The following is a 26,676-nucleotide window of genomic DNA, read 5'->3' as shown; positions in this document are numbered from 1 at the left end:
GAAGAAATTCCCAAATAATTTTATTTGGGATAACAACTGAAATATCAGAATCTGAGAATGATCAAACTATAACAGGAAAAGGAGCAAGGTTAACTTGTTTGTGGAGGGTAAGAAGAGGCATGGACTCAGTACTGACGTGAAAAGTACCGCAGCCTACTGTGTGGCCTTCTGTGCAAACTTAGTGAAGTCTTGATATGCTAGAGATAGTGAGTGACTATAAGGCTCACTGGTGGTAGATTGCATTTCTGGCCCACAGCAATGTAGGCACTCAAGAAATACAAGCAGTGTGGATGCTGTGGAAATATATGTGGGAAAGAAAATTAACAAGCATTTGAAAATAGCCTACCAGAGACTCCTGGAAACTGGATTGGAAGAAAGAGGCCCTTAACTTTAGAGGTTGTGCCCCTGCGCATCCAGGGCAGAATAGTTCATTCTCTGGTTAGCGAGGCCCTGGCTAAGATATACCTTCAGAAATGTAGAACATAGTTATTTACTTCTTGTGAAATACTATATTGCACTGTGTAAAACGTGCGCCTTTCTAGTGATTAAAGTCTAATAGAAGAGCTATATTACATACACTGACTCTACAGAGAAAGGAATTTAAGTGCCTATAAAATGCAAAAAACAAAGTACTGTGGCAAGACTCCATCAGGCCCAAGATGTAATTATTATTTATAATTTGCCCAGCTGCTGGTGCCGGGATCCTTAGGGAACAAGCACACCAGATATATATACATACATACATACATATATACATATATATATATATATATATGGTCATCTCTAGCTAAAAATCTTTAAAATATATGTGAAAACATCATTTAAAAGGTGCTGAATAACTAGTGGTACAAACTAGGTATTTTAATGACTTTAATAGAAATTTAAATTTCTTTCCTCCTTTTTTAATATAAATTAAACAATAATAAAGTGAACTTTAAAATCATTTATAAGCAGGGGCTGAAACATATCTGAACACACTTCGGAATCAAATTTGATAAACATTTCCATAAAACTTTTCCAAGCATACATCATTCTGATAAGCACGATTTCTTTTCTTTTAGCCCCCCCCCCCCAACAAAAATAAAGCTGGGTGATAGATTTTAAACTTAATTTGCTTTGAAAACTATGATTCTGAAGTTTTTATGCCTGCCTCCATTTTGGGTTGTATTACATTCCAGAGCAAAATTTATCTCAGAAGTAATTCCTACAATGTAGCGATATTTTATTTGTATTTTAATAAATAAAACTTGCCTGAAGATCAGAGTGCAAAGCCAAGCCACTAGAGGTCAGGGAGTGGTGGCACACACCATTAATCTCAGGACTCAGAAGACAGAGGCAGTTGGATCTCTGAGTTCAAGGCTACCCTGGACTATACAAGATTGATCCGGAAACAGATCAAGGTGGTGGCAGCATCTCACATCTTTAATCTCAGTGGTTGGGAGTTACATATCTTTAACCCCAGCACTAGGAAGGTGGCAGACAGGAGAGATATGGCTGGGCTGAGAGAGGACTATAACGAGGAAGAGACAGGAACTCACTGGAGTGTGGAGACACAGTGTAGTCTAGGCAGTCTGAGGATCGCCCCTTCAGTCTGAGCATTGGTAGAGGTTAAAGGTCTCTCATGGCTTACTGCTCTTTTTCTCTGATCGTTAGGTTTAACCCCACATCTGTCTCTGGACTATCATACTTGTTTTAACACTGGAACTGTGAAACATTTGAAGTTTTTCCTGCGGTAACATTCTGAGGGTGCATAATGCTCTGAGTTTATATGAGGATTCTATTTTAAAGCACAGTGTAGACTACAACCAGTCAGAGTGGCAAATGGAATGCAGGTTCTGAGACTTAGCTCTTTTTTTGTCTTGTTTAGTGATAACTATCTTTTTCCTAATTAGTCAAACTAGGACTTATAATTTTCAACTTACTGTTAGATGTAGACTACATATTTAAGTGCTGCCTAGATCTAAAATTCCGGGCTGCTGAAATGTGAACATTTTCTCTTTAGATCTAAATTTGTTTTTCTAACAATGCTCATTGTATGTGTTTCTATTTTTCTAAGATCTTGCACGTTTGTTTACCTATTAATTTGAGACATGGTCTCACTATGCAGCTTTTCTGATCTGAACTCATTATGTAGACCAGGTGGGCCACAACCTCAGCCTTCTGTCTACTTCTGCTTCTTAACCACTGGACTAAAGGGGTGCACCACCACATCTGGGATCTTAGTTTGGGTTTTTATTACTGTAAAAAGACACCACGGCCACAGCAACTCTTATAAAGAAACAGCTCATTGGGGTGACTTGCTCTCAGAGGTTCAGTCCATTATTATCATCGTGGCAGAGAGCAATGACCGTGTGCAGGCAGATGTGGTATTTGAGCTGAGAGTCCTTCATCTTGACTCAGAGGCAACAGATGTTGATTAAAAGTAACACTGAGGGAAGCTTGAGCAAGAGACCTCAAAGGCTGTCCCCACAGTGACACACTTCCTCCAATAAGGCCATATCTCCTAATAGTGCCACTCACTTTGGGGGCCATTATCTTCAAACCACCACACCTGGAATTACATGAGTAATTCTTTTTTTTTTTTTTTTTTGGTTTTTCGAGACAGGGTTTCTCTGTGGCTTTGGAGCCTGTCTTGGAACTAGCTCTGTAGACCAGGCTGGTCTCGAACTCACAGAGATCCACCTGCCTCTGCCTCCTGAGTGCTGGGATTAAAGGCGTGCGCCACCATTGCCCAGCGAGTAATTCTTAATTTAACAGTTAAGCACTTACTATGTGTATACTGGATATCACATCTTTCCTGGAGTAAGGCAAATATACACACACACACACACACACACACACACACACACACACATTTTAATAGGCATTCAGTATCCCTGAATTGACACTTTAAATGTTAAAGTTTGTTATGCATCTTTTACAATAAAAATCATACTACTCATATATTAACTCCCCCTAACACTTTGTACCTACCATTTAAAATCATATTATAGTTGTTTTGGACACAACACTGCTTCCCCAAAAGTATCCCCACCCTTCTTAATCCTATTTATAACTCGAGTCTAACTCCCCCTGGCTATAGTTTCTAGGGAAGGTAATTATCTATCCTGGCTTTTCCAAGTGCTGTTAGTTCCTTGTTTCTTCCTTGATTAATAAGACTCCGTATTACTAGCAAGAGTTAAAAACATTACAGACATTACAGCAAGTATGAAGATAATGTAACGTATTTCAGATGTACAGATTTGCTTTTCTAGAAGCAAAGGTTATTAAAAGTCGATTCCAGACCTAGCAAACTTTCAAATTCTGCACTATGATTAAGAAATAAACTGGATGTCAGGTGGTGGTGGCACACACCTTTAATCCCAGCACTTCAGAGGCTGAGGCAGGTGGATCTCTGGGTTTGAGATCTTCAAATTGAGTTCCAAAATGGCCAGGGCTACACAGAGAAAGCCTGGCTCGAAAACCAAAACCAAAACCAAAAGCAAAGCAAACCAAACCAAACCAAAAAAAACAAAAAAAGAGAGAGAAACTGGATGTATGTTTACAAATTAATATTTCATTAAAGTTATATTAATATTTCATTAGTTATAATCAATGTTTAGAAGTGAAACAGTATTAGCCATTAAACACATTCTAATAATTATTATGTAATTTAATATTTAAGTACTTGTTACTTTTATCATTTTCTATCTAGGTAATTCATTAAATATGAATAGTAAAAGTTTTGAAGAATGCGCCAGACTTTGTCATATATTGTGAGTTGCAGTCACCGTACTCTAAATCATCAATGTTTGTTGAAACATACTCATCCGACTCGGCGCTACCTACCTAAAGCCTGCCTTTTAACTCCTAATCTTTACCTAAATATCCATGACCACCTTGTCCACACAGCTTTAACCAGCACTGTATACTTATGCTTCAGGATATGCCCAAGTGAAGCAAATGCAGAGGATGTCCATTCACTGATTAGACAAAACAAAAGCTACAGTTTTGAGTTACTTGCGAAACATAGTGTTACTTTTAGAAGACTAAGCTAGTTACTAAGTAGACGACTGAGTTCTCCCTGATCCCTTCCTAAGCACAGTTGGCTTTTGTCCACTCCAGACCTTGATTCTGCCTATCTCTTTCCATTAAACTTAGTTTAAAAAAAAAAAAAAGCAACGAATGAGCTAGTTCAACTTTGCGCTCGGTAGTTTCCCAGCCCAAACCACAGTTCAGAGTAGCGCTCGAGGAAAAGGCAGCTTGTAGGGATTGCACTCAGAAGTTGTGGGCGCTCTAGTCCCTCCGACTTTTTTCGAAAAGTGCCTTTTCCAGGCCAGCCCGGCTCGCGGGGCACCTGACTGGTGGCGAAAGGGCAAGAGCGAAAGGCAGGAGGATGACAGGTTGGGGAGGGAGCGCGCGGGGCAGGCCGGGTCTGGGCGCGGCTCCGGAGAAAGGCCTGGGGAGCGAAGGCCCGACCAGCCGACAGCGCCCAGACCTAGCGTTCGCGCAGGGCCGTTAAACGCGGCAGGAGGTGGGTGTGGCCTGCACGCTCTTCCCGTCTCCCGGAGACGCGAGCCCAGACCTCTCGGCCCAGTGTCACCCCGGCCCGCCCGGAGCCGGCCCCGCCCAGCCCGTCCGGCCCGCGCCGCTGGCCCCGGGGTCCCCGCCATCCCCCGCATCTTCCCTTACCCCACCCAGCCGGGGGCGGGGCCGTGGCCGTCACGTGCGCCGGCGGCCGCCAAGCGAGGCAGCTTTTGCGACGCGGTGACAGCCAAATGGTGCGACAGGGGGAGCTGCCGCCGCGGCCGCTGCGCCCCGCACCGAGAGCTCCGAGGCGGCTCCCGGCGTCGCCCTGAGGGAGCGGCTGAGGGGACAGAGTCCGGCGGGCGGCGGCGGGCGGCGAGGGGGAGCCACGCCGAGGGCCCTCGCTCCCCGCCGCTCTCCATGAGCCGGGCCGCCTGAGCCGCGCCTGCAGTCGGGCCGCGCCTCCATGACTCCCTAGCTGCTGCTTTCTCTCCGGTCCTCACCCCCCGCCCGGCTCCCGTCCCGCCTTCTCCCTCGGCCGCGCCGCTGGCCGCCTTCAGGTGCGGAGTCCCGAGCGGAGCGCCATGGCGTCCAACCCCGACCGTGGGGAGATCCTCCTCACCGAGCTGCAGGTAAGGGCCGCGGCCCTGCGGGAGCGCCGGCTGGGAAAGCGGGGCGGTGGGGGGGGGGGGCCCGGGGATGGCGGCCGCGGGCTCGGGGACGCTGCGAACCGCGCCCCTGGCCCGCTAAGTGCGGAAACTCGCGTGGAGTCAGTCCGGAGCGGCTGCCCCAGGCCCGGGACCGGTCTCCCGCGCGCTCTCGGAGGCCACCGGGCGGAGGGACCCTCCGTCCCCGCGGGCGGGGCCGTGTGCTCGCGCGGGTCCCCTCTCGGTGTCACCGCCCCGCCCTCCCTCCCCCCCCAATCCCGCTCCCGAACTCCTTTGAATGACTCCCTGGCTGTGGGCGGTTCCCTCCCCTTCCCCTCAGACTGCACAAAGAGCGCCCCCCAGAACTTCAGCCCCCCGGAGGGCTCGCTCGGAAGTGATGGCCTCACGCCGCCAACCCTCTTCAGGTGACCGACGGCCCTTAGCGGACCGGGCCGGCCGTGTCTTTTTCCTGACTTTTCCTTTCTAACTCAGGGAGAGATAGGTGGTCCTCCCGGATGGCTCCCTCTGCCCAGATCCGGAAGTTCAGATGCTGATGGGTTTTTTTCCCAGACTTTTATTTTCCCTCCGGTTTGGACACAAGAGAAAGAGCTCCAGAAGTTGTTTACAAGCCAGAGAACAGTTCACTAAGTGAAAACGTTAGGCAGAACATGTCCGCAGAAGATAACAAAGTAGATGCCGTAATTAGTGTGGTTGGTGTCGGAACAATATTATTCTTTCCTATTTCCAGCTGAATATTTGATGATGTAAGCACGATTTTTGTTTTGAGATCTCGGTGGTGTCGGAGACTTGAGTTTATACACTGTTGATTGTGTTTCATTACTTTGGAGTATCCAAGAGATGTTTACATCTGGATTGAAATTTTGCCTCTAAACTGATTTTGGTTAATTTTTGGTTTGTTTTAATATACTCATATTTTGGCCACTCGAGCTTAGAGAGAGGACTGAAGCACTTGCGTTAATTCTGGAAAAGTTTGACAGTTCATTTTTTTAACACGTGACTCTTAGAGGATTGATTATGATAACAAAATTATCCATTGCTTCTCCCTGTAAATTTCTTCTTGAAATGCCTTTGCCTTAGGTCCCTGCATAAGCCTAGTATATTGGGCCATCAGATGTAAGCGTAAGTGCATTGCCATGATAGTTGGTGCATCTTTAAGTTAGAGACCTGAACAGGGAACAACTGTACATTACTGTGCCTGTGGAATCCTTTGGAAGTGCAAAGTGGAATTTCCTGTTATTTGAAAATGTCATTATATAACATTTTAATTACATTTAGCTCTTAGTAAGCAGCTCTTCACAGCATACATTTGCTAAATGAATAGATTCTCTTCTTAATTTGCATGCTTGTAAAAGGAAAATGCCCTGAAGTTTTGGGAAAGAGCATATATTGCCTACTTTTGAAACATGAAAAGCACACTTTGATTTTGATAACATGCCATTAAAATGACATTTTTCTATCAGTGCTGTTAGAATTATAAATTTTATGGTGTCCTTGTATTTTCTGGAAGTTGGCATAAATGGCACTTATTTTGTAGCAAAAAACATTTTTGTGTTTATTAAATTATATTTAGGGCCTTTTTTGTTAGTAAGGTCAGTTTTGGCAGTAACAAGCACGCTAAAGAATGAAAAAGAACTTTAAATATGACAATTTAAATAATGGAAACAAAATAAGGAACACCAGATGCAGTTATGCTTTTCACTAAGAAAGTATAACTCAGCCGGGCAGTCGTGGCGCACGCCTTTAATCCCAGCGCTCTGGAGGCAGAGATAGGTGGATCTCTGTGAGTTCGAGACCAGCGTGGTCTACAAGACATAATTACAGGACAGGCTCCAAAGTTTCAGAGAAACCCTGCCTCAAAACTCCCCCCCCCCCCAAAAAAAAGAAAGAAAGAAAGAATAACTCCCTCTGAAAAAATAATAGTTCTTATTAAGTGTTACTTTAATATTAATCTTTACGTTGACAATATATATCTAAGACATTTTTCTTGGTTTATTGTAGTCTCAGTTGTAATAAAAGTTACTGCATATAAAGTTTATACTGTTTATTAAAATATTTATCTACATCACTTAAGATACATGACCGTAAAATTTACTTCATTCAAATATTTCATTTGGTCATGAAACAAATGTAATTGATTGAATATTTGTCAAAAGTTTACTTAGTTATATTTTTAAAGCTTCTAAATTGTTTGAAGTTTTTTAGACTGAAAACTAGTTTAATATGAATTTCTTTTTTAAAAAAAATATTTATTTATTTGTTTATTATGTATACAATATGTGTGTATGTCTGCAGGCCAGAAGAGGGCACCAGACCTCATTCCATATGGTTGTGAGCCACCATGTGGTTGCCGGGAATTGAACTCAGAACCTTTGGAAGAGCAGGCAATGCTCTTAACCGCTGAGCCATCTCTCCAGCCCTAATATGAATTTCTTGATGTTTACCTGTCAAACACACTTTTAAGTATTTAAATATTAAGTTATGTAACCAATTTTAAACATGTTTAATGACCAAACACTGTTACTTTACCATATCTTGTCTTGGGAATACTGTTTCACTCTAGACATTGGTTTAACTTTAATGAAATATTTGTTTGTAAACATACATCCAGTTTCTTTTTTAATCATACTGCAGAATTTGGAGTAGTTTGCAGGAGTTGGAATTGTCTTAATATAATGTTTGCTTCTAGACAGGCAAAGCTATACATTTGAAACCATTACTTTGTCTTCATACTTACTGTAGTGTTTCTGTGAGTAACACTTTTGACTCTTGCTAGTAACACGGAGACTTAGTAAACAAGGAGGCATTAGGAGAGTGAACAGGAGCTTTGATGGCCAGAGACTGGAAGGTGTATGGAAGGATATTTGTTACAGAAACAACAAAAATAGGCTATCAAAAAATTTAAACTCCATTGGCAGTTTCCAGCTTTTATATCATAATGTATAATATATATATGTATATATATATGTGTGTGTATATACATATGTATATATATATATGTATATATATTTCATTAGAAGCATGGCAGGAACCTTATTTTTGTGAGGCCAAAAACCCTACATTTTATTTTTAAGAAAACTGGGGTACACTATTCCACAAAGAGTAGTCATATAAACAACCTTCTCCAGACTTTCTTCTCTTAACAATGGCTGTTTCTGATGAGAGACATTAAAAGCTTGTTGAAAATCTGCCAAAGATTGATTTCTCAAGTTCATAGGTTAAATTTTTTAGTTCTGTGTTGGCACTTAGAAGGTGTTCGGTATATTGATAAGAGGCTCCATTTCTTACCTACAATGAAGACTGTCCTGATCATTTTATGAGAAGTTCATTATAATTACTGCCCTATGCAGTTACTGTCAACCCTTGTATCCTTGGATTCTTCATCCAGGGATTCGACCAAATGCCTCTGTTCCCGAGTGCTTGGATCTTTGAGTTTGAGGTCAACCTGATCTGCATAAAGTTCAAGGAAAGCCAAAGCTACATAAAGAGACTATCTCAAAACAAGGAGGTGGGGGTAGACAGATGGCTCAGTGGTTAGGAGCTCTGGCTGCTCTTTCAGGAACACAGGTTCAATTCCCAGCACCCACATGACAGTTCACAACTGTCTGTGAAGCAGCTCCAGGTGTTTTGACACCCTCAGACAAACATGTGGACAAAACACCAATGCACATAAAGTAAAAATAAATAAATCGTTAAAACCAACTCCATCTGTATTGTGCACGCACAAACGTTTTTCATGTCATTCCCCAAACAATATAGTGTTTGCATTGTATTGAAGGATATGTTTAGATGATATTATTACATTTATTCCTTGAAATCAGTAGGGAATTTATTTCATGACACCTCTAGGTCTCAGAATTCTTGGATGCTTAACTCTTGTGTGTGAAATGGCATGGTATCTGCATGTCTTCAATTACCTGTCAACTGTTTACAATACCCAATTCATATATGCTAAAGTGATACGTTATAAAGATGAACTGATATACAAGAAGTATATAGTATTGAGTGTAGATTTGTACACTAAATTTGTAGATAAAAGATTTGCAATGTCTACTTTGCCTAATTAGTTAATGGTTTACTGTCTTAGCACATAGGCATTTTAATTTACTGGAAAGTAATTATGACAGACTTTGGAATTTACTTTTCCTTGTAGAAGATATGCCACCTAGTATGCTGGTATGTGTTAAGTAGCACGTACTTTATACCTTAGTCTTTCTGTTAGTTACAAAGGGATGGCTATTCTGGCTGTTTGAGAGCTTTCATTGAACAAATTACACACAATTTTTTTCTTTTATTTAACCTTAGGCATACTGTACTGAATCATTATTTGTCGTAGTAAGTGCTCCTGGACCACCACTATTCCCTCCTCACAATATCTGCGCTGTAGGCAGAAGTTTCTGTCCTGCCCGGCCCTGCAGCTGTTCAGTCCCAAAGACACACAGAGGTTTATATTAATTACAAACTGTTTGGCCTATTGTTCAGGCTTATTACCAGTCACCTCTTACAACCTAAATTAATCCATAATTCTTATCTGTGTTTAACCATGTGGCTTGGTACCTTTTCTCAGTAAGGCATTCAGTTGCATTGAATATAATCTTTTTAACTTGGGTTTCCACCTACTTTAGATAAACTTATTCATATTATTGCTTGTTGATGTAGTGTAACAGCATTGACTGTAGTTTCATTGAGTAGATATCTCCCATTGTTTGATATTTGAATATTTAACTTATTGGTGATTTATTTATTTTTTTTGCTTTTCATAATGGTGAGTAAAGATACTATGGACAGCGTTTTCCTTTGTTTATGAAGGCTGAAAGTGTATGTGGGGGGTTCACTTGATGCTTTACAGAGCAGGCTAATGCTTTTAGCATTAAGATGTGATACTAAACTTCATTGGGGTTATATGAATTTATAATCATGCCAACAAATATATGAAAGTAAAGGTTCTTTTGTTACCTGTCCTTTCAACACCTTATATTATCATTTTTAACTTTTACAAATCAAAGGGCCATAATACTTTGTCTCTTGATCTTGATGATGCTTCGTGATTATCATAATATAGAATATTTCTTTTTAAAAATAGCTTTATTATTTTGAAGTATGTATAGGTGTGTATGTGTTCGATATGGATATTTGCATTTGAGTGCAGGAGCCCACAGAGGCTAAAAAGAAGCATTTGGATCCCTGGAGTTGGAGTTACAGATGGTTTGTGAGCTTCCTGACTTGGATGTTGGGAACCAAACTTGTGTCCTCTGGAAGAGAATCAAGTACTCTTAACTACTGAGCCATCTTTCCAGGCGCCCTGGAAATTTTCTTTTTGTTTTTTGACCTTTTATGTTTTTTTCTTCAGTTGAATCTCTTTTCTCTCTTGCCCACTTTTTCTTTTTTTTTGTTTTTGTTTGTTTTGATTTGTTAAGAGTTTATTTTTTTATTCTAAACCTGTTTATTGTGAATATCTTCTTTCAGTTTCTAAATAGTTACTTTCAGTTCAGGAGGTTGTTTAGGAGGAACAGTTATAAATCTTTTACCATTTTGGAATATATTCAGAATCATAATCTACAAGCTTGCAGTTATTATTTGTTGCAGGTTTGGTGTAAAAATAAAGAAAGTATAATTTCTATGGATTTGTAAACTTTCCAAATAAAAAGCCCTAGGCAGTTGGTAAAACATGTAAATCCCACACATGCTAGGCATTTAAATGTTAGTTAACATAGTGTAAATGTAGAAATAAATAAATAAAACTGCTCGTTTTTCCATTCCATTTGTCTTAAATTACTTAATACTTTGTTATTAAGTAATTAATATTTAATTTTTATGTTAGTAGACAGTATTGTATGATTTTTGAATTAGTTATTTACATATTAGCACAGGTTGTCAGTTTATTTCTGGAGTTGGTTAGATGTAGTAATATGAGCGGCGAGGCTGCGTCCTCAGCACCCCAGCTGCCTGCTAGCTTATGCCTCGAAATAATTACACGAACACTGTATTCTTTTAAACACTGCCTGGCCCATTATATCTAGCCTCTTCTTGGCTAACTCTTGCACCTGGACTAGCCCATTTCTAATAATGTATGTAGCACCGAGGTGCGTTTACCGGGAAGATTCTAGCCTAAGTCCATCCTGGGTCGGAGAGAGCAGAGCTATTGCGTCTGCCTGGGAGAGGGGAGCATGGTGTCTCTGAGCTCACTTCCTCTTCCTCCCAGCATTCTGTTCTGTTTACTGCACCCACCTATGTTCTAACCAATAAAATGGGCCAAGGCAGCTTATTTTTTAACCAATGACCTTCCTCCATCATTTCCCCTTTTTCTGTTTAAACAACAACAACAAAAAAAAAAAAAGAAAGGCTTTAACTTTAACATAGCAAAATTACATATAACAAAACAGTTATCAAGTAAAAGTTACAATATTTGCAACTATTTTATCTTTTTTCATAACTAAGGAAAACTATAATTATCTATATATTCTTTAACTCCATCAAAGACTCCAGAAGGATATAATATTACCTAAGCAAACAAGAAATCCAAAACTCTAGAAATGACAGAGACATCTCGCTGCCTGGACAGTCACCCAAAGTTCCTCTGAACCGTTGGGGCATCCATCTTTGGCCTACGGGCCCATAGTTTCCAGCAGACATTTCCATGAAGCAGGAATTTTCGAAGGCAGTTCAGTCACTATCTGTTGTGTCCGGCAGAATGTCTCACAGACTCTTTCATGAATCAGGAACCCCGAAAGACCATCTCACCTTTAGGCAAGTTCAGCAGTCCTCTCTGTGAGTTCTTTGTGTCCAATTCATGCAACAGTCCAGGCAAGAGCTTTGCTGTGTCTATAATTTGCTGGTCTTTTCCATTCTATGTAATAGCTACATTTTATTCTTTGCAGTCTAAGGTTTTTATTCTCTCTTAACTGAAAATAAATTCATGTTTCATCTTTTTATTAGACTTTTTAGTATCATGATCCTTCAGACTTCTTTTATAATCACATTCATTTAAAGAAATTTTTTAGCTACTTTTGTCTTTACTTTCCACTTCTTTAACTTATCTAAATATGACTTTGTATCAATTATACCATTAAAATTATTCTCTTACCGACATCGGTAGTCTTCTGTTTCTAATCCTAGGGACAAGTGATATTACTTCAACTTCCTGTAACTTTCATGTTTAAGCTTTGAAGAGCCTGCACAAACCTGGTTTTATATATATGTACGCACACACATGCATGTATGGGAGCCTGTGGCTAGCTAGCTGACGTGTGTGCACTACAGGAAGATTTCACTTAATCCAAGGATAAGGTGGAGACCCTAGTCCCCATAGTGCTAAACAGAAAACTGAATGCCTTCTTTCCCTGCCGCCCTTTTCTTCTCTATCATTGATTCTGTGTTCTCTTATCTCTTTAGCGTTACACATCAAATGCCTGTAAGTCCATTGCTAGTTGAACAGTATACCCTGTGCCACAGTTTCAAATGCTTGTTTGAGAAAATCTGATTGGCCTTATTCACCTTGATCCATTCAACTATGTAACTCAAGGAATGGGATTGTGTTAGGGATGACAATTATTTTCTGAAAGGGGAGTGTAGGGTAGGAAAATGCACATGCGTTTAAACTCTTTCAATAATTTTCTTTTATTATAGAATGAAATAGACCTTCCATTTTCTGTCCCTTATAAGTCCTGCTAGACCTTTCTCTGTCTTAAGCTAGGGCATATTGAACTATTCGGCATATTGAAATATTCCACATTTCTTTTGTACTTCTGTGTCTAGTTTTAATAACACTAATATTGTCTCTCTCCATGAATAATATTTGGCAAATTGGACAATCCTTTAACTCTACTAAGGAACAGTTATATTTATGTAGAACCCAAAAGTTTAAAGGTTGCCCCATCCCCCATTTCTCTTTCACACTCTTACCTCAGCTTCCCAAGTAATGAGATCACAGGCATGTACTACCACATTATTTCTTTTTTAAAATAAGTAAATTTAGTGAATTAGTCATTTCACATTTGTGACTATAGTGATATTTTATTTGTGTTTTAATAAATAAAGCTTGCCTGAACAGCTAAGCCACTAGAGGCCAGGGAGTGGTGGCGCACAACTTTAATTCCAGGATTTAAGGCCACCCTGGGCTCAGATTGAATTTGTCTAAAAGGGCCCAGCACCTTTACATATGAGAGCTATAAAGGAGTCACACACCCCAGCACTAGGGAGGTGGGGATGGGAGTGATACGGCTGGGTGGAGAGAGGTATATTAGGATTGAGGAGACTAAGAGCTCATTGCAGTCTGAGGTTGGCAGAGAGCATTGTAGTCTATGGTCACGCTGAGCCTTTGGGCCTTAGTAGAGCTAAGAATTCTCTAATGGCTTGGCTGCTTTATTTTTTTGATCTTCAACTTGAACTCCAATATCTGTCTATGGGTTTTTATTATTTGTGCTACATGGACCATTTGCAAAATAGGCTATTTTCCATTTTATAGCTCCTGTCATTGAACATATCAGTGCAGTGGTTAAATTATACGTCACTACCATTTTACTCACTTTATGTCCCTAGCACCTGGCATACTATTTATGCTCAATAAATGCACAAGTCAATAAGTAATGTCAAATTGTTTTAAATTTTCTGGCCAATCTAATACTTCTAAATTTCTAAAATCTCACTGACTATGCTAGAGATCTGGTCATTTTTATTAGTTGCTATCTTAGCCTTTTCAGTTGACTCTTATATTTTGATTACTAAGGAAATAGCTATGCTATTTTTTCCTTTTCTGGTGTAATTTTTAAGATTGTTTCATTTTGCTGAGCATGGTGGCACATTCTATAATTCTAAAACTTGAGGTGTGGCAAGGGCATTAAGATCTAGAGTCAGCCCAGGTTATATAATGAGACCTTGTATTACAGGCTGGCCCAACATCTAGGTAATTGGTCATGCTTCATAGATTCATTTTATTCTCCACTTTTTCCTCTTTTGTTCAAATAAGAAGGGTTAGGAAGATAGCTATCTTAACCTACAGATATTTCCATAATCTTAATTTAAAATAACAGCAAGCTGAGTTTGTGTGCCTGCATAGTTGAAGTCTTACACTATGTGATGAATTTCTAGGATTGAGCATTTGTTGAAGAATTTATTTGTGCATTGAAAATACTGAATTGTTGTACCATTTGCAGACTGTGGATATGCTTAAATAAATTTATAGCTGTCTTTGCCATTTTCCCAGAGACTTGACATAGTTATCAATTTGAACTAAGATTATATATAGCTACAAAATACAAAAGATCCTGCACATTTTTGTACTAGATAAAAAGGTTTGTGGCAAATACTGCTAAATAATATGAACTCTCTAATTGAATACACTCAAGCTTTGATGTACAAATTATTTTGAGTGCTCAGCTTACTTATTTATCATAATTGAATTTCTATTTTGTTTCTATATAAACCCTATCTTTGTACTTTGAACATCAAGAGAATGTTCATTTTCTTATAAATTTTTGTTTTAGTTCGAGTTTTCACTATGTTAAAACCTCATAGAAACTCTACACAAAATTTTATACTTAAGTGTTTGTCTTAGGTAAGGTTCCTATTGCGGTGATGAGACTTCAGTAATGTTTTTGTTAATTAGGACACTACCCATCACTATGTTTCCACCTCTACATCTTAATCTTGTCTTCAAGGGAAATAATATGTAGATCCATAATCTCCTGTGCTGAGTATTGTCTCACCTGGCTGAGGCTCTTTTGCAGTTAACGTTTTTATTTTCTTTTGGTAGGAGTATACCCTAAAATTTAAAAAAAAATGTGGAAAATGACTACTGTGTAATCATTTATTATACCTAGTAATGATCATTTGAGGTCTAGTACAGTAGCTGCCAGCTGGTGTATATAGCTTTTAAAATTTAAAGTAGTGAAATTTAATAAAAGTACTCACTCAATAGCCAGATTGGGCCAGTGAGTGTTACATTAGATAACATCAACTTGGATCATTAAATTCTATAGAACTGCTCTAGAAAAGGATTTAATTGATTTGTTTAAATATTGTCAATTTAGATGAGGCCAAAAGTCCCTTGTAAATTATATTTTTGCTTACTCTTAAGTGAAGTAATGTATTAATATGACTTGAAAATAAACCATAGCTGAGTGGTGGTAGGCGCACCCTTTTAATCCCAGCACTCGTGGGCAAAGGCAGTCACATCTCTGCTAGTTAGAGACCAACCTGGTCTACAGAGTGAGTTCCAGGACAGGCTTCATAGCTACAGAGAAACCCTGTCTTGAAAAACAAAAACAAAAAGAAAAGAAACCATTCAGTTTAAAGATGCTTTCCTAAACCTGGTGGTGGTGGTACAAGGCTTTAATTTTAGGACTCAGGAGACAGAGACTGGTGAGTTAGAGGCCAGTGTTGTCTATGTACCAGGACAGCATGGGTATACACCGGGTTTGCCTACACAGAGGGGAAGAAATGCTTTTCTAGTTGAGTCCTTTTTTGTTTTTGCTTACAATCTGACTGAAAAGTGTCAATGTTACAGTTGGTTCATTATTATATAATGTTATTGTTGTTGTTGCTCTTTAGATAGGGCTGGCCCCAAACTCAGAGATCCACCCACCTCTGACTCCAAGTGTTGGGATTAAAGGCATACCACTTTCTGACTATTATATAAATTTTTTATGTAATAATTTCAGATGAGTAGTAAAAAAATAAGATGTATTTGAGATTTAGTATATTAAGATATAAACTCATGGATTCTTTTGTTTTGAAAATTCATAGCAAAGATACTGTGAGTTTGAAGTCATATTTTGTAGCCAATTCTCTTGGTTGAGGGGATAGGTACTACATTCTTTGAGGAATTGCAGTATTCAATTCAGGTATCAAAAACATCGGGTAATTAGTTAACAATTTGTCTAGTGCTTTTTCACATCGTCTTAAAACAAGTTTTCTTAGAAGTTTTTTATTTTGAATGTTTTTACTGTCACAGAGATTAAAGTGAAACATTTTTGGTGACAGCCTCACGTTATCTCTTGACAGAACCAGAAGAATGGGGCATATTTATATCAGCGGAACTCTGAAATCATGGGTTTCATTGCTTTCATACCAGTTTGTTGACTTGTATCAAATTACTATTAAAAGATCCTGCTAAATCTTTTTTGAATTTGCCGGCTGTGTTTTAAAAGTCTTATTTCTTGAATATATTATTGAAACACATAAACCAAAAGAATAAAATCCTTCATTTCTAAAGATTATAGTAATTGTGTGTTTGTACATATGTACTCATAGTAAATATTTTGTATTTTCTTTTTAATAGTAAATATGAGGAAACTGATCCAATCTCAATTTTTTTCTCTGATGAGTTTTAACGTATTAAAACTTAAGAGACTGATTTTTGGGTCTGTATAAGCATATGAGACCTTGAGTGGTTTTATTGTGGTTTGGGGTTTTGTTTTGTTTTGTTTTTTGGGGTTTGTTTTTTTTTTCAAGACAGGGTTTCTCATAGTGTTAGAGATTGAACCCTGGATCTTGCGCATACTGGAAAACAATCTACCAGTGAGCTACTTTACAATCTCTTCCGAGATTAATTTTAATAAGCAAAGGCCTTGCTTTTAGGACTATTCAGCCCTCAGAATCTCACATGGGAAAACTGCATATATAAAGGGTTATCACTTTAGGAAAAAATAAAACTGGGCAAAAATAGGAATATTAAATTTTTGTTTTTCCTGTATACATACGTTGGTGGTGATAGGTTTGTCCATTTGTCTGTCTGCCTGTCTGTGATACACTGATAATAAGCCTCTCTGCAGGAGTTCTTTTTGGGTTAATTGCAGTAGTTGAGCTAAGGAAGAATACTAGTTCACAGTCCAGTTCTTTATCTCATCAGCTTTGGTAACCAGTTTTTTATTAGCTCTTTTTTACTATAATTAAAGTTAATGAGCTAATACTAATACTATACGGAGTAGAGGAAACAGTTGATTTTTTAAAAAAAAATACAGTATATGTAGATATCTAGAAAATTTCCTTCAATAATTGTCCATTCTCTGTAATTTTCTACAGTAGAAATAACAGAAACCGCAAATGCAGAATTCATTAAAATGTTTCTAAACCAGAATTTCATACTTGACTATTGAGATATCAGCATTTTATCTGATTATGCTTGCAACGGCTTTTTTTTCTTTCATATATAAGCAAGAGTACAATTTACCTTAGTAGTTTAGAACACATCCTGTCTTCCTTTACACTTAGATATTAGCAAATGAAATGAAATGTCGTGAAATTATCATTTCATTGTCCACAGAGAAACTTTTGCTATTTCCAAAGTTGTATTGTGCATTTGCTTCACTTATTTTTTATACAGGTTATTGCCAACTAAACATCAAATGAAAAATTCTTATTCATAACCTTTATTTAAGAAGAGCAATTAGGGCTTATGTTTTTAAAAGAAGCTACACATCTGAATGGAGCCATAAAACACACTACTACAGCTTAGGAAACTGATCTAAATCAACTCTGTTATTTAATAACAAATGTGTAAATACCCATACAGTATAGAGCAAGCGTCAGAATTTATAGGCAGTTAGCCAGCTGAAGGTAAATTTGGTGCATGCCTTACGGGAATGAATGACTGGGGAACTGGTAAGTGTATAGTCAGTGAGTTGCAACCAGCTACTCTTGAGCTGTGGGCATTTATTTGTTTTCATATTACTGTTTTTCAAGACTTAAGTAAACAAGATGTGTTGGTAGAACTACATTTGCCATTATTACAGTGATGAATTTTTATCAAATCAAATATTTGCTAGCCACAGAGGCTCACACCTATAATTCCTGTATTTGAGAGGCTGAAGTGGGAAGATTTTTTTTGAGCTTCAGGCCTGCTAAGGCAATGTCTTGAAACTCAGAAACCTTGAAAACTTTTAGTACTTACCATTGCCAGGTATGTTATGTCAAAAACTATGATGTGTTGAAAGAGACATTGAATCTGGCCATTAACCATTAGAACTGTGTTGCTCAGCAATAATGCCTGTTGTGATTGGTGACATTCAGTATGGTAGCTACTAGGCACACATGGTTAGCCAAACCAGAATTAAAGCTTAATGTGACTGAGGGTCTGACTTTTTAAAATTAAGGTTACATTTACACAGAGATGTGATTGATACTGCTGACTTAGATAATGGCACTCTAGATTCTAAGTTCACTTGCTGAGACAGTCGTGATAAAGCTACCATTTAAGATTTAAACAGCAGGTTGGAGAGATGGCTTAGTGGTTAAGATCACTTGCTACAGGTCGGGCACTGGTGGTGTGTACCTTTAATCCTAGCACTCTGGAGGCAGAAGTAGGCAGATCTGTGTGAGTTTGAGGCCAACGTGGACTACAAGAGCTAGTTCCAAGACAGGCTTCAAAGCTACAGAGAAACCCTGTGCCAAAAATCAAAAACAAAAACAAAAAAACAAACAAAACAAAAAAAACCCCAAAAGATCACTTGTTACTCTTGCAGAGGATATTAATGTGGTTAGCATCCCCATCAGGTGGCTCACAGCTGCCCGTTACTGTAATTCCAGAGGATCTGTCACCCTTTTCTGGCCTCCATAGACTTGGACATCTGCATGCTCACACACATATACATAAATAAAAATAAATTTAAGACATTTAAATTACATATCTGAAGAGCAGTAGTTAGTTCAAGGAGGATGGGATGAGAGCCAAATACATGAAAGCAGGAAAATTGATATGCTTTTCATTCAGAAGGCTGCCCAGAGTCATGTTCTTATAGTTGTTTTTCCTTTGCTGGGAGACAAATTATTTAATAACTGCGGATGGCCTTGATCTATTTGCTATATCTAAACCTGGTCAGCAACATGAAAAGAGGGTTTTGTATTGTTTTCTTTCTTTTTAGTCAGAGAAGCAGCTACAAAGATATAAGGAATATACATTTTAAAAGAACAGCTGTGCTTTGCTTTATGCTCTTGCTTACTCTTCTGCTTGGTAGACCACTGACTTTTACCACCTGAAGGTCTTCAGCCAATTTTAATGCTCCTTCCTAGAATGACAGCTTAAGTTGAGCACCTATGGAGGAAGGCAATTGATAATTCAGCACCATGACCACTGTAGCTCTTAAAAAGAACACATTTAATTGACTTTATAGTTTCGGTCCATTATCATCATGATGGGGAGCATGGCAGCCTGCAGACAGGTATGCTGGTTACATCTTGACCAGGGTGCAGCAGGAAGTCAACTGGACTGTCACACCAAGTGAAACTTGAGAAACGAAACCTCAAAGCCCGCCCCCACAGTGACACACTTCCTCCACCAAGACCAGACCTAATCCAACAAGACCACATCTCCTAATAGTATCACTCCCTTTGGGGGGGGGCATTTTCTTTCAAACCACCATAACTGAGGGGAAACTATCTGTTCATTAATTGTTTGCTTTGTTCTTTGAATTATGTTTAATTCTGTAGCATTATTTTTGCCTTTGAAACATGTTGTCCTTTTCTTTGGTATAAAAGCTATACTCTTTTACGTACCCCTATATCTTTTTAAAAAATCTTGAATAAGGCCAGGCATGGTAACAAATGTCCTTAATCCCAGCACTCAGGAGGCAGAGACAGGTAGATCTCTGTGAGTTTGAGGTCAACTTGGTCTACAAATCAAGTTCCAGAATAGCCAAGGACTGTTAGACATAGAAACCCTGTCTCCAAAAAAACCAAAGTAAGGAAGTCAGATTAATGATCCAGTGCTACTCTGTGTAAAAATTGATTTATTAAAGATAACTATATTATTAAATTGTCTTTGGAGAGCAATTTATCTGATCATCTTATATAAAAATAAAATGAGTTACTTTCATGTATTACTACAAAATCTAAGGCATGTAGAAGCTTTGCTATTTAAACCACTACTTTCTTATTAATAGTTATTTTAATTACCACTTACTGAACACCTTTTATGTATCATCCGTATTTTGATTTTAATTTACAATAAAAGTAAGATATTTGTTAATTTCTGTTACTGTTTTTGTATTGGCTTGAGAGATGCCTCAACTATTAAAGACTAGGCTTATAAACAAAAATACAAAAATAATTATATAACATTTCTGCCCCCTTTGCTTTGTTGTTGGTTTACTGTGCAGATTAAATGAAATGTAGCATTATTTATCTTATGTAATTGTTCTTAATGAACAGCCTAAGCATTGTTGCTGTCTTAGTTTATTTTTTACTGCTGTGTTAAGACATCATGACCAGCTGGGCGGTAATGGTGAACACCTTTAATACCAACATTCCAGAAGGGCACCATGACCAAGGCAACTGATAGTTCTGAGTTTATTAGGGCTTATAGTTTCAGAGGGTGAGACCATGACCATCATGGCAGGGAGCTGCAGGCAGCCATGGTACTAGAATAGTAGCTAAGAGATTACATCCTGACCCACAATTACAAGGCAGAGACTAACTGGCAATTGTATGGACTTTTGAAACCACAGAGCCCAACCCCAAATAACATACCTCTTCCAATAAGGTATACCTCCTGATCCTTTCCAAATAGTTCCACTAACTGTGGACCAAGCATTCAAATGTATGAGCGTATAACTATTTTCATTCAAACCACCACACTTGCCTAACCCTCATCCATACTAGGAGCTGAATGATTCTTTTTAATGTCAGTAGTTATGCTTTAATTGATGTTATGACACTTTTATGTAATACTATAAAGTCTAAGGCTGTAAAAGTTTCATGATTTAAGGCCTGGCAGTGGTGGTGCACACTTTTATTCAATCCTAGCACTCAAGAGGCAGAGATAGGCGGATCTCTTTGATTTTGAGGTCAGCCCTGGCTGTTCTGCTCTACAGAGCAAGTTGCAGGACAGCCAAGACTATACTGGAAACCCTGTCCACTTTTATGCTTCTTCCTAGGATGACAGCTTAAGTTGAGCACCTATGGAGGAAGGCAATTGATAATTCAGCACCATGACCACTGTAGCTCTTAAAAAGAAAACATATAATTGACTTTACAGTTTTGCATTCTGATCTTCAGGCAAACTTTATTTACTAAAAAAAAAATAAATAAATAAATAAAAAACCCCCACAAATTTACTAAAAAAAAACCCACATTGTGTGTGTGTGTGTGTTTGTGTGTCTGAGTGTGTCTGAGTGTGAGTGTCTGTCTGTGTGTGCTGGAGATTGAACCCAAGGTCATGTTCATGCTAGGTAAACATTCTACCACTGATCTACATCCTTAGCCCTGTTTTTTGGCTCCCACCCCCACACATAATGTCTACTGATATTCTGTACATAGACAACGGTAGCCTTGCTATTATCCTCTGATTTGGTTTGTGTGGTTGAACCTGTTAAACCTGTAATTCTTGTATTATATGAATAAGAATAAGGAAACTAGTTGTGGGTATTAGCAGGTTCTTTATAGGTTTTTGTTCAGCTCCACCTACAATGGAATGTGTCACATTAGAAACTTTATTCTGTTTAATGATACAATATACTATAGCTCATGTGAGACTTTTGAGTACTGCTTGTGGTAAAGTTGATGAGCTAGTATGATTTTTTTTTCTCTTGTTACTTTAAGTATACTAATTTACTGTAACCATTCTTCCATTCATTTAATGAACATCTGCTCTATTCAAAGTATTATTTTGTGGTCTGGTCATATAATAATTAGCAACATATTTACTAATAGTATATTTTCTTTTTTCATGAAGATTACACAGGCAGAGATAGTTTTTAAGTAATTAAATAACTAGGCAAGGATAGTGGGACTTGAAGGGAACCAGGAATCACCCTCTTGAGAGCTGCTAAAGATAGAATAGTGAATGGGGATAAAAAGGAAGCATGCAGTCCAAGTTGCTGTTAAGGAAAAAACATTGATTTATTGTTTCAAAAGCCTATATATATATTTTTTTAACAAAATGAGAATCAATATTGGGAACATATATACTATTCTAAAAATGTCACTGAGAGTAAAAATGATATAGATTTATGAAAACACTTAAGTGTCAACACATGTTGAGACTTAAATTTATAATTTATTAGACTGTGTTTTTTTTCATGGACTAAAAAAAATTTAACTTTGTTCGTCAATTGACCAGTGACAAATTTTAGAAAATATTTTCTCAGCACAATACACCTTTGACTATAATAGTGTATCAAGGATTTTTGCTAAGAGAATGAAAAGTGGTTAATGTAGCTATCTGCCAATCCATTGGCTATGATGAGTGAAGGAAAGACTGCTTGGAAGTTTTCTGTGGGACAGTGCTTTTACCCTGTGAAGATTTGTTTTTTTGTACTTGTTTAATAAAATGCTGATTGGCCAGTAGCCAGGCAGGAAGTATAGGCGGAGCAATGAGAACAGAAGAATTCTGGCAAGAGCAAAGAGTCAGTGTGTAGTCGTCACCCAGAGAGAGAAGAAGCCAGACACAGAGCAAGCAAGTTGTGGCTGCATCGCTGGAAAAGGTACCAAGCCACATGTCTAACACAGACAAGAATTATAGGCTAATATAAATTATAAGAGTTAATAAGAAGCCTGAGCTTCTATGCCAACCAGTTTATAATTAATATAGACCTCTGTGTGATTTCTTTGGGACTTAACAACTATGGGAACCGGGCAGGACAGAAACCTCAGTCAACAGAAGTTGAAGACTTTGGCATCTGTAACAGAAATAGGGTGATTTGGAAAGACTAATAAAGTATTTATTTTGAGTCATACTGAGTTTAAGATCCATAAAACAGCCTATGTAGTGAGGTGGTATGTAAGCAGCTAGAAGTGAGAAACTGATTCTAGGAATTAGGGTGTGGGATGTACTCTAGGAAGTCATTGGGTAGTATTGAATCATGCTGTTAGCCTGAGTGGATGAATGTTAAATAACTAGAAACAGTTTGCCTAAGATGACTTCATGAAAGGAGGCTTTCTAGAAGTGGGCTGAGATTCTGCAATGATAGGAAGGAAAATTTTTCTAGGGCTCTCTCTCCATCCTCCACTTTGTTACTGGTTTTTGTTTATTTTAGAGACAAAGTCTCTCTGTGTAGCCTTGATCTGGCTGTAGACTAGGCTGACCTTGAACTCTCAGAGGTCCCTCTGTCTTTACCTCCCAACTGGTGCGATTAAAGGCACGTGCCAGTAGACCCAGCCCTGCACTGTGTTTTATACTAACTGTATCAAGGACGAAAATTTTATAATATCACTTTGAATTCTATGGCATTCATTCTTTTCACTTCATCTTGTTCAAATTCTTAATTTGAAATTGATGTAGCTGAACTTAGCACAGTTTTAGAAAAGAAACAATTGAAACATTTGAAAAAAAATCCTAGAATAAATCAGTGACAGAGCTGTAACTAGAATTTAGGTTTTCTTATGCAGAATTCTCCTTGTCTTAGTTACTGTTCTTTTGCTGTGAAGAGACAAAATGACCAACGCAACTTTTTGTAAAGGAAATCATTTAATTGGGGACTTGCTTACAATTTTAGAGGCTTAGTGTGCTATCATCATAGTGAGGATATGGAGACATTTATTGCACTGGAACAGTAGCTGAGAGCTACATCCTGATCTGCAGGGAGGGATTGGGCCTGGCATGGGCTTTTGAAACCTCAAAGGCTACCCCCACTGACACAACAGGGTCACACTGACTAATCCTTCTAATCCTATCAAAGAGATCTACTTCATGGTGACTAAACATTCTATATATGATGTTGTGGGGCTATTCTTCAAACCACCACACTCCTCCTTAAAATAAAATAAAAAAAACCTGTGCTGTGGGATAATGCTCTTGTACCCTGTAAAGATTTGTCACTTGTTTTGGTTTAATAAAACACTGATTGGGCTTAGTAGCCTGGCAGTAAGTACAGGCTAGGACAATTCTGGGAAGAGGAAAGGCTTAGTCTGCAGTCGCCACCCAGACAAAGGAAGCAAGGTGGGAATGTGGTGTAGGAGTTCCTTCTGTGTGTGTTGCTTTCATTGGTTAATGAATAAAGAAACTGCCTTGGCCTAGTTGATAGGGCAGAACTTAGGTAGGCGGGGTTTTTGTGTTGCTTTCATTGGTTAATGAATAAAGAAACTGCCTTGGCCTAGTTGATAGGGTAGAACTTAGGTAGGCAGAAAAAACAGAACTGAATGCTGGGAGGGAGAAGGGCAGAGTGAGAGAAGCCATGGGTCCACTGCCTGAGACGGACACTGGTTAGAATATTTCCCAGTAAGCCATTGCCATGTGGTGATATACAGATTAATAGAAATGGGTTAAATCAAGATGTGAGAGTTAGCCAATAAGAGGCTAGAGCTAATGGGCCAAGCAGTGATTTAATTAATACAATTTCTGTGTGGTTATTTCTGGGCTAAGCAAGCCTGGGGACTGGACGAACAAGCGGGCCCTCCTCCTTGCAACAGGAATGCCTCACTGATGAAAGCTACTAAGCCACGTGGCTAACAGACAAGAATTATGGGTTAATTTAAGTTATAAGAGCTAGTTAATAATAAGCCTGAGCTAATAGGCCAAACAGTTGATAATTAATATAAGCCTCTGTATGTTTTGTTGGGACTAAATGACTGTAGGGCTGGGCAGAAGAGAAACACCATATACAAAACAACTTAGATTTTCTGTATATGAATGTTCTGCATGCATGTATGTATACTCACATACACACACACAGTGTGTGTGCCTGATGCTGCAGAGAATGACAGGAATTGGCTCTCCAGAAACTGGAGTTACAGATGGTTATAAGCCACAGTGTGAGTGCTGGGAACCAAACCCTGAGTCCTCTGCAAGAGCAACAGGTTTTCTTAACTACTCTCTAGCCAGTTTTCTTTATTACTCTCTTAGCCAGCTTTCTAGCCCCCTCCGACTCTCCAGAATATATTTTCCATTATGATTATGTAACTACTAATAGTGTTGTCCAAAATAAAGTGAATCATAGTCTAAGTTATTCAAAATGTAATAGTATATGATTTTAAATGATTATTAAATCAAGATGTGTTATAAAATAATAACACAATGTATCATGAAATAGAAAGCTTAAGCTAAGCATTTTAAGTCAGAATCTACTTACAACACAGACTAGTTATAATTTTCATTGACTATTTCTGGTATATTTGCTCTTAATAAAGCTCATTTCTTTCTTTTTAAATTTTTTTAATAGTGTAAAACTTAGTAACATCAAAGCTTTATAGTCTACTGGGCTATCTTCTCTTCTCTTATGCATTTCTCTGGTCAAAGAACTGGGCCTTCTTGTTTGTTTGTTTGTCTCTTTTCTTTGTATCTATTTAATTTTTCTTCTTTTGGCTTTGGAGGAAGAAATCTACAATAAGGATAAAATGCAGAGAACTCCCTACTGTCTCCTCATGACTAGAATTCCCTTTTTAGTCTGCTTATTTCCATCCATCTCTCATATTCTCAGGAGTAGTGTTTCACTGTATATACTAGATAAGAGCAAAGATAACTATTCCATCTTCTCAAGAACCAATGATATAATAATTCTGACTTTAGTTCAAGCAGGAGCAACTCTTCTGTCTCTCCTTTTAGATAATTCTTAGTCATTGCTCAAGTCTTAAAATACATATTAGTGTTGCAATTGCAAGTCTTTCTTTAACATTTTAACCTAAATTTTGAATGTGTTTTTTATGTTTTTCTTTGCCTTGGTCTTTTCCTCTATTGTATACACACAGTTTTTAGTTGTGACTGTCTTTCCATTGGATAACACTCCTTAAGTATAAAGGTTTCTAAAATAGATTTTTATTGGATAAATTTTCAGAAAAATGAACTGCCATGCAACCACTATGCTCTTGTTTAATTCAACAGTTTTTACTGCTATACATTAAAGGTGTGATGGACAGTAGGAGCCAGATTTCTCACTGGAGTAAGAATTTACAAATAAGCAAAGGGAGAAGATTGAAATGATCCATACTTTCATAGAAATGAAATGATTCATGTAGTCGTAGATTGTAGCTGTGTAGATTGTGTCTTTTCACCTTTCTATGTCTAATGTCCAGGAATAGCATCTATTAATAAATATCTAGCCAATATTTCTATGAATTTTTATAAAAGTGTGAAGTATGTATCTTTTATTTGGGGGTAGGATTATATAGTCTATGTTCTCATAAAGATGGTGTGTGGAAAGAATTTAAGAATACTAATATTACATTGTTTATTATTTTTCTATTATAGTATTATTAATATTTCCTTCCTTAAATTAGATGGTGATGTTTCCATTGAGGGTCCACAAAGAGTAATTGGATGTAATTAAAGAAACTCCTGAGAGCCTGGATTAACCATGACATTATTCTCTTAGGTCTTTTTCTGCATACAACATCCTGTGCTTGTGGAAGAACATTAGGTGTTTTTTCTTCTGGTTGAGCTGGGCTCGCTGATGCAGCCGCAGTCAGCTGGTGACAATTTGGAATGTCCACTATAGACTCAGTGTCTGCCATCTCAGTAATAGTAGCTGGAGCAACTGGAATACTTTATTCTTTTCTAAGTGGACTCTGTGTGGCACCTCTCTTTTTCCAGGGCTTCCTGCTCTTGCTAGCAGAAGAGCCTTTATATAGCATTTGAAAT

General features: G+C 38.2%; 1 protein-coding gene across 2 annotated transcripts in view; it reads left to right on the top strand.

Moving 5' to 3' along the window:
* Window positions 1–4,841: 4,841 nt before the first annotated feature.
* The window catches only part of Pkn2 (protein kinase N2), a 94,983-nt gene continuing 73,148 nt past the window's right edge, over window positions 4,842–26,676 (top strand). The window contains exon 1 of one of the 2 annotated variants that reach the window (XM_013350040.2): window positions 4,842–5,138. In XM_013350040.2, coding sequence (XP_013205494.1) covers window positions 5,091–5,138 — 48 coding nt within the window. In that variant the 5' untranslated portion in view covers window positions 4,842–5,090. The remainder of the gene's footprint in view (window positions 5,139–26,676) is intronic. The other variant, XM_005357382.2, reaches the window with a different exon arrangement.

The sequence above is a fragment of the Microtus ochrogaster genome, chromosome 21 (genome assembly GCF_000317375.1).
Source record: "Microtus ochrogaster isolate Prairie Vole_2 chromosome 21, MicOch1.0, whole genome shotgun sequence".
Taxonomy (NCBI): Eukaryota; Metazoa; Chordata; class Mammalia; order Rodentia; family Cricetidae; genus Microtus; species Microtus ochrogaster.
This window is presented reverse-complemented; position numbering and strand designations above follow the sequence as displayed.